Genomic DNA, 9,034 nt, shown 5'->3' with positions numbered 1-9,034 from the left:
ACTCTTAATAGACAAAGCTAAGCCTCACAGAGCGATCAGTCACTGCTCTCCCATACACGTCTTCCCAATGGTGCCGAACATTTTTTAGATATGCTGCTAGGAGACCGGGAGCGATTACAGATCAAACAAAGCCTGCGTGATCAAACATCACCGGGCTGATATGGCGTGAAATATCCGGCTCCATCTGTCAAGGGCACTGACAAGTGACCTCCAGCGGGCTGTGCTCATAGGTGAAGGCAACTTAAAGGGGAACTATCAGCAGGTTAGACAAATCTAACCTGCGGATACATCCCTATTGCACAGGAGGCGCCAAAGAAGGAGGTATGTCTCTTACCTTCATCCTCCGCACCGTTTCCATGCACTTGGTTGTTCACTTCATGGTCTGCCCACCTTCCTAGTGGCGTTCCGGACGGCCCGCTCCATTGATTATCATTAGAAAGGGACGGATCAGCACCATGGGGGCAGGCAGTGCTCCTAACCGTGCTCCAGTGCCCCAAACCATCTTACTGGACCAGAGAGTAAAAGACTAAGTGCACGGGAGAAATGTCAAAAGTTTTGATCAGTCGAGGTCTTGGTGTTTAGACCCCTACTGATCATTACATACAGCTGGGAGATTCTGTAAGAATCCACTGTATGAAATTAGAGGTTAAAGGGGTACTCTGGCAAAAATCTTTTTCTTTTAAATGAACTGGTGTCAGAAAGTTATATAGATTTGTAATTTACTTCTATTTAAAAAATCTTAAGTCTTCCCATACTTATCATCTGCTGTATGTCCTGCAGTAAGTGGTGTATTCTTTCCAGTCGGACACTGTGCTCTCTTCTGCCACCTCTGTCCCAGACAGGAACTGTCCAGAGCAGTAGCAAAATCCTCACAGAAAACCTCCCCAGTTCCGGATAGTTCTTAACATGTACATAGGTGGCAGCAGAGCGCACTGTGCCAGACTGAAGAATACAGCACCCTCTGCAGGACATACCCCAAGTATGGGAAGACAAAAGATTTTTAAATAGAAGTAAATTACAAAACTATATAACTTTTTGAAACTAGTTGATTTGAAAGAAAATTTTTATCCCCCAGAGTACCCCATTTAGGCCTGTACTCTCCTACATGTAAATGGTGTTTTCTATACCCCATGTAAGCCCATTGCACTATACTTTGTTGTGGATTTTAAAGGGATCGGTCATCATTTTCATGCTGCCTGAACCACAAGTCATTAGGGTGGGTCCTGGCCACATCTTCCTATCCTGTCAGCCTTGATGGACAGATATCTTCCTATACCCAAACAAGGATTCAAGGATGGAGAAGCCGCTGGGGACTATATCAATGATTTGTGGTTCGGGCAGTATTAAATTGATGACAAGTTCCCTTTAACAATTGTGTTAATTGAGATAATGTGTGTATCATCTCCTGCTGACAAGTTGGGAAGTCGATGCACCATATTTAGCATTTCGTAACTTCATTTCATCTCCAGGATCATGTAAGATGGAAACACATCATTATTAGGGTGACATTCAGGAACCGGACTATAACAGAGCTGCATAACCCAAGGCTCAACAGCAAACATATTTACCTACATTTCCTCTTATGAGAGATTTGTTTCCTTGGCTAAAATTCTCAATCATTTAATTCAACTTGCTTTGTTCTAGCACCCCCTGCTGGGCATTGTATGCAAGTGCTGTAAATCTGTACATACAGGAATGTAGATGATGGAAAACATGCAAAAACATCCTGTTGTTGTTTTGCAACAGCTGAAGATTCACAGATTGGTGACCAGTGTTCTACAGTAATAATAGGCCGGTCATACTCCTTCTGTGAGGTTATGTGCTGGGGTGACTGATTTTTTGGAAATTGGTATTGTATATTCTTCATAAGGGATTGCCTTGTGAGTGCATTCTCGGATAGGACTGCAGGTAACCTGAGATATGTTAATCAATGAGCCATAATGGCCTGATGAACAGCTAACTCAGCTCTGTCGAGTTACAAATCCTAGGCGAGCAAATTTTTTTTTTTTCCAGCACTGACACATTGGTGCAAACCCCCAGCACAGTAGTATAATTTTTGCTGCTGATGTACTTTTTCTATATAATAATCTTTACTCCAATTTATCAACAGAAAGCAGAGATCTACAGTAAAGCTGTGCAACAATCTCTATAAATGTCCTATATCCATTGCACATAGCCAGTGTAGTTTCATATACAGCCTCTAGATGTCACCCATACCCTGCTACAAAGTCTGCAAACAAAGTGGATCTGCAAAGGCTTGTTAAAAGCTTAAAAGGGGTTTCCACTTTGTGATGAACTTAGTGTCAGGGAAGCCTTCTTACACAAACTGTCCTCCTAATGGGACCCCCAGCAATCAGCTGTAGACCTAGCAGTAGGTGCTTGATTTCTCTGCAGCGCCACCACTGGACAAAATCAAGCAACAGATGAAGATCCAGAACAGAAGTTATCCCTCTATCAATCCATACACTTGCTCTCCATTGCCCACTGGAGTGTTGCCTGTTGCCCTTGTATATATGGTGCTGTTCTAATTTATCTGTGCAAATTGTGCATTAAAAAATATAGCTAGACACCAATGTTGTATATTGCTGCAATTACTTTGACTGTGCTCAGCCTGTGCCTGCAACTATGGAGAGGGGAGGGGATGAGTGAGCACGGAGAGGAGAAAAGCAGGGCTGTACAAATCAACATCCTGCCATCTTCTTACTAAGCTCCCAGATAAGCACTGACCTTTCTGACCTCTGAATCCAGCATTTTATGTGCCCAGTCTCCAAACTGTACAGCTGTTTGTCTTCTCTCCCTGCTCACTCATCCCCCTCTATAAGTTATAATGGACTCAGCAAATCAGTCTTCACTTTGCTCCTCTGTAATGAAGACGGCTTTGCCTTATAATACACACATAAGCAGGGAGGGGGGTTGTCTGGAACAACTTTGAGTACAGAAAGAGGCTATTAATCTATTAAAGAGTTTCTTAAAATCGCTTGTACTTGATTTCCACATTAAACATTTTAATGACAGTTACACTTTATATGGTTTTGGGGCTCCCAGTATCATGATGATGCTGGGAGCTCCAAACTCTATTCTATAGCACATCTCCAGAATCTACGGACCGTGCACGGAACATGTAAATGCCCCCTTAAGGCTGCAATCTACTTCTTCTGTCACCGGTAATTAAATGCATTACGTTCAGATTCGTAAGAAGCCAAATGTGCTTGAGGTTTGCTCATCTCTTATGGCGAGTAGCTGTAATACTCACTATATAGAATTCGGTCTTATCATATTATTTCCTCGGAAGCATAACCACACATCAATATTAAATTACACATGGTCCATTATCATATCATTATGTAAATTTGATATAAACTGTAGCCTTGTCTTTTGTAATGTATTGTAAGCATAAAAATGGAGACGCAGCTACATAACAGGAGTATAAGCAGCAGTCATAAGGGAACCCAGGCAAATCCACTGGGGAGTTCTTTCAAATCAACTGATTCCATAAATTGCCAGAGATTTGAAATTTACTTCTATTAAAAAAAATCTCCAGCCTTCCAGTACTTATCAGCTGCTGTTTGTTCTGCAGGAAGTGGTGTATTCTTTCCAGTCTGACACAGTGCTCTCTGCTGCCACTCCTGTCCATGTTAGGAACTGTCTAGAGCAGTACAGTGGTAACTTAGTTTAAGAGCATTGCTTTGGTGTAAGAGCTCCCTGTACTGGGTGGGAGAGGGAGTGGAGGAGGGGCATGGTCTGCATAGCGGGGTCTACAGCTCTGTACTCTGACCCAGGAAGTCTCCCTCACCTTCCAAATCACAGCAGATCCACTTCAGGCTGGGGCTTACATCAGAGGACAGGACTGTGGAGGTTATCTCTTCATAGCTGTAACCCCTCTCTGATTGCTATACTGTACAGTAACTTATAATATGACATATTCGGCTGTTTCTCATTGTTTGTGGAACCAGTTGATTTGATTTTTTTTTTTTTCTGAGCTACCTCTTTAAGACTTGTGATCAGCCATTATTTCTCAACAGCGCAGCCTCCTCGCTCTCCCGATCTTAAGACTTCTGGTAATGGGGCTTCTTGAAGGATCGGGCTTACAGTGACATAGGCGAATCAGCATCACATCTGAAGGACAGCACCTTTCAGTAGGTTATAACAATTAAAGCCATTCAGTTCAGGGGACATCCTGAACATTTGCAGTGTGATTTGCTTTGCTTACGCACCACCTGTGACTATTTGTGCTAAAATTTAGTTAGTAACTGGCAAGCACATCGTCTGAAGTCCCCTTTGTCCAACTTTCATCTCATATGCAGCAGCAGAACATTCCTCGGATTCCTCTTAGCGGAATCAGAGTTAGGGTAGCTTCACACGTATCGAATCGCACCAGATTTTCTGCTGCAGATCTGCAGCAAAATGAATGAACACAGCATCACATCTGCTGCGGATCCGCAGCAGATCTGACTAAATGAGTTAACACAGCATTAAATCCGCACTGTCAAATCTGCTGTGGATCCGCAGCAGATTTGATGCTGTGTTCATTCATTTAGTCAAATCCACTGCGGATCCACAGCAGAAAATCTTGTGTGATACGGTACGTGTAAAGCTACCCTTTATGAAGGGAAGATTGTGCTAATATGGTTCCCAGCTGCACAGTATAAGATCTACTGTGCAGCTCCCCGAGGCTACCAGCCGCATTTACAGACAGGAAAAAGATGTTATAATACACCCTGTGAGGGGTGGCAACTAGTCATCTGGGAGAGGAGCAGTCTGTGACTAGTCACCTCTCTGCGCCTGTCACGCTTTGCTGGGAATCATTGAGACAGGGAGACCAGTTAGTCTCAATCATCCCTGCACTGTGCACTGACAGAGCTGTGACTAGTCATGGGTGGCTCCCCGCCCAGATGACTAGTTGCCACTATTCACCCAGCCTGGGACTGATATCCGCACAATCGTGTCAATTGGTTCCCTTTAATTTCACTACTCCTGCATATGGACTGTGCATCTCTGGCCTCGAGTCCACAACCAAAATTTCTCTGTATTATAAAACAAGAGAATGGTGGCAGTATTGTTTTATTGGTGTGATCAAGACTCCCCAACCCCATTAACATCAAAAACCAAATTAATCTGAAAGGATACAAACCCCAAACTAAAAATTTAGATTTGGTACCATTATTCGAAATTTCCAATTACCCATAAATTCCTTGCCAACATGATGGGTGCTAGACTATACAGATCCTCAAATGGGAAAGCACTTGCCACTTGGCAAGGAGCAAACTTTGCGGGTGACCATCCTGTTTATCATGAGAAAGTAGTTTAAAGCTCTGCCCCCTGTCTTCATGGTTGTCTATGGAGAGGGGAGGGGTGGAGGGAGATGAGGCACCAAAACAGGACAACAAAGTTAATTTACAGCTACATCACCAGGCTATCTCCTCTGACAGTCAGCACTGACCTCTCTGACCTCTTAATACCGGCTTTCACACAGCTCCCACTATATAATCCTTTGTTCTCTGCTGGTTACTAATCTCCCTTCCCCCCCCCCCTCTCCTCTCCATAGGTTACACAGGGCTCAACTGATGTAAAAGAGTCGAGATTTCCTGATAATGAGCAGTGAAGGAGAGAGGGGGGGGGGGGGGGGGGGGACGAGGACCTGGGAAAAGCAGATAATAGCATATTTGCCTAATAACCCTGATTACAAAGTTTCTTAAAATCACCTGGACTATTGATTTCTGGTTTAAAAAAAAAAACATGAAAGTGATACTTTAACTAATCTTAATGTATCACACTAAGTGCTGGTTCTGACTGAGCAAGAAAGGTTAAATTTAAGATATTCCTACGATATCTCGTGTGCCTCTAGTCTCCGCTCAAAGAATGAAAGCAGAGGTGCACGAGAAATGCCACTGAACCAATAGGACTGGCGGAATCTCAAGCGGAATCCGCCAGACTCCGCTCGTAGATTCAGTCTCTTTTGCTTAGTGGGAACGGGCCTTTATGGAGTATTTCAGTGTTTTGCTATGTTGTTTGCAAGAATAGCCCTTTAAAGTTCGTAACTCCTGAAGAGACAAATGTTTCCCCGGGCCTGATGGCTGGGGGTTAATAAAGTCACATTACATAACGTTCAGAAAAACTGAAATTTATGGTCAAATAGCCATTTTTACAGGATGACCAGAGAATTTACCAAGGAACACAGACTTCATTATAGGTTTCTTTAGCAGGAACACGGTTTAATCGCTGCCATCATCATCATCACGCTCATAAGTTACAATTCTCATCACTGAATGTTTGTTTTTTAGCTTTCTTACAGGAACAAAAAAAAATGCTGTCATATGTGCAGTTGACACTTGTGCAATATAAGGAGTGTTTAAAAAAAATAAAATAAAAAAAAACTTAGGTGTTACAGGAGGTCTGTGTTTAATAACAGCCATTTTTTGGGGGGCGAGGGGAACAATTGTGTGCTCAACGCAAACGTAACATCCATACTTGCACACACATACACGATGGATATTAATACGGCAAGTATATTAGGTGATAATCACCATTAACAGGGAAAAAAAAGCCATAAAGTAAATAATTTACATGGTAGGCAACTTTAATGCTGTAGTGCACTTATATATATATTTATATATAAAATAAAAAAAAAAGTCCAACTCTCCCCCGTTCCAGCAGCTTGTTCCGTTTGTAATATGATTTCAGGAGATGCAGGAATTATTGCCTAAATAATAATTCTATACATTAAACCAGTGTTCTCCGGGAAAAACACTTTTTTTTTTGAATTGCTACGTAATTTACAACTTGATTGTTCGCCCCATTCCCCCCCGTTTTCCTTATTTTACAGTTTTAACTCATTGGCAATTTTGGAAGCAATGTTTTTGAAAGCTATGGATGTCCCAGATATCCGCTTGAAGCGCACCCCATTCAGAGAGAGCCTTGGCAGTTTGCACACTTCCATCTCCCATTGGACGAGATTTTCGGCGTGGCCGTCACCGTGGACGCAGAAGAGTAAGAAGCGCTCTCTCTGCTCATAGTCACAATTGTTGGCGTCTAGAACTTTGCGAATCTCGCGCATCATGTCGTTGGGGTCCATGGAACTGGTGGTTTTCATGCTCCAGGTAAACCGCAGCGACCTTGGCTTTGACTCTTTGTTGTCGTCTTTCTGGTCCCCTGACACATTACGACTAGAAAAAACAGAGAAGTTACTCTTTTGTAGGCAGTCACTCCAGGGTGGGACGGGCAAACATAAAATTCCTTTAAGTGCTATCCGTACAATAATGTGAGAAGGGGGCTAAGCTAAAGGGCATTTACACCCCAAAACTTTTCTGACAAAAGTTACTCTATTTAGCTCTATTTTGGGGAAATTTCATACAATATAGTCTCTATTATGGGGGTGGCCCCCAAGGCATACTAATAAAATTTCCTTACAAAAGCTAGTATCCTATCTCATTAAAAGGGGCACATCGCGATAAAGGGTGTATACACTTTTGCAGTCAAAGCTATGGCTCCAACATAAAACGCAACAATGCAAACATCATTAGGGGAAAAAATCTTGTGTCTCTATGGTTACAGACTACAAGAAATCCTGTGTAGTCTGATCTTGCAGTCATGTACCATGTTTTTCATTCTGCTCCCTCTTCTACTTTTTGCAGACAGATTGAAGCTGACATAGCTGGAGAACCTTGTAATCTGTAACCATGGTCTTCATAAGAGCTGTACACATTTTTCTTTTAATTCAAGATTTGCAAAGTTTTTTTTTTTTTTTTTTTTTTTTTGCTGTAAGGGGGTTGGAACACTTTGCATATGACTGAACAAGAGACTATGAGGGGATGACAAAAGGCTCTCCACACCCAAGTGTCTATGGAGAATGTCCCATGAAGCAAACAATGCATTACTCCCCCATAGCATACAATGACACAAAATTACATGCAAACATTCACAAATCAGCACTTGAGTAAATGCAGTTGATGCAAAAGTGACATGCACAAAACATTCCATGAAAGGGTTAACTGAATGCTTATGGGTGATGTTAAAATAAAAAATAAATAAAAAAAATAAAATATATATTGCCCTCACCTGGAGCCCTCATATCTCCCGTTTCTCTCAGATTCAGTCGGGAGCCTCATTGAAAACAATGCAAAAAGCAAAGACAAGCAGAAGAGAAGAGAAATCTTACACTGGTGTTCAACCAACGAATCAGCCGATTAGATGTACAAAAATATTCAGTTGTCAACAAAATATAAATATATAGGAAGAATGAAGACATCATAGGAGATATCGGACTATTCATAAGATGAAGTCTCATCTGTACACAGTGGTGGCGCATAGGTTGGGGAAGCTACCACTTCATATATCACGGGCAAATTAAGATAGTGAATTTCCTTTTGCTAATGAACGACTGAGGGGACTTGGAAGTGTTTGGGGGGGCAGGGGAAGAATGACTACTTACTATATAGAGACTGTACTAAATCTCAGTCTATACCCATTTTACAGCTTGTAACTGGGGCACATCATTGTAAATGACATTATTAAGGGAGGGAGCAAATGTAAGGGATTGTCACAAGAAAATCCCAGCTACTATCTTGTAAAAACAGCGCCACCCCTGTCTCCAGGTTGTGTGTGGTATTACAATTTAGCTCCATTCACTTTAATAGAACTGAGCTACAAAATCCACATCCAAGCTAAGGACAAGAGTGGTGCTGTCTCTAGAAGGGGCCATGTTTTTGTAAGACTGGACAATCCCTTTAAAAGGGAATCTGACAGTTACAATTAACTTTCCAAACTGCTGACAGGACATGTGGTACCTATCATAGATCTGTTTGTGCTTCTAAAACACAGAAAAAGGCTTCTTTTTAAAGACTTCTATTTTAAATGCATTTTTCTATGTTCTGGAAACACAGGCAGATATAAGAAAGGTACAGTTTGTTTGTTTGTGACCTAAGAGCTATTAAACGGGTCATCCATTTGGAATTTCATTGTTAGTAATCACATGCCATATCTGACTTTGCATTAAGAGTTGATATTACAAAGTGGCAGGAAGGTTCTAGAGAATCTC

General features: G+C 41.9%; 1 protein-coding gene across 4 annotated transcripts in view; it reads right to left on the bottom strand.

Annotated features, from left to right (window-relative positions):
- Window positions 1-6,559: 6,559 nt before the first annotated feature.
- Window positions 6,560-9,034, bottom strand: part of MARK3 (microtubule affinity regulating kinase 3) — a 52,436-nt gene continuing 49,961 nt past the window's right edge. For 2 of the 4 annotated variants that reach the window (XM_069950638.1, XM_069950639.1), the window contains 2 exons: window positions 8,056-8,100; window positions 6,560-7,163 (listed from right to left, as the gene is read on the bottom strand). In XM_069950638.1, coding sequence (XP_069806739.1) covers window positions 6,818-7,163; window positions 8,056-8,100 — 391 coding nt within the window. In that variant the 3' untranslated portion in view covers window positions 6,560-6,817. The remainder of the gene's footprint in view (window positions 7,164-8,055; window positions 8,101-9,034) is intronic. The other 2 variants (XM_069950640.1, XM_069950641.1) reach the window with 1 other exon arrangement.

This window comes from Dendropsophus ebraccatus, chromosome 13, assembly GCF_027789765.1.
Source record: "Dendropsophus ebraccatus isolate aDenEbr1 chromosome 13, aDenEbr1.pat, whole genome shotgun sequence".
Taxonomy (NCBI): Eukaryota; Metazoa; Chordata; class Amphibia; order Anura; family Hylidae; genus Dendropsophus; species Dendropsophus ebraccatus.
Note: the sequence above shows the minus strand (reverse complement) of the source record. Positions and strands in the feature narration are given on the sequence as shown.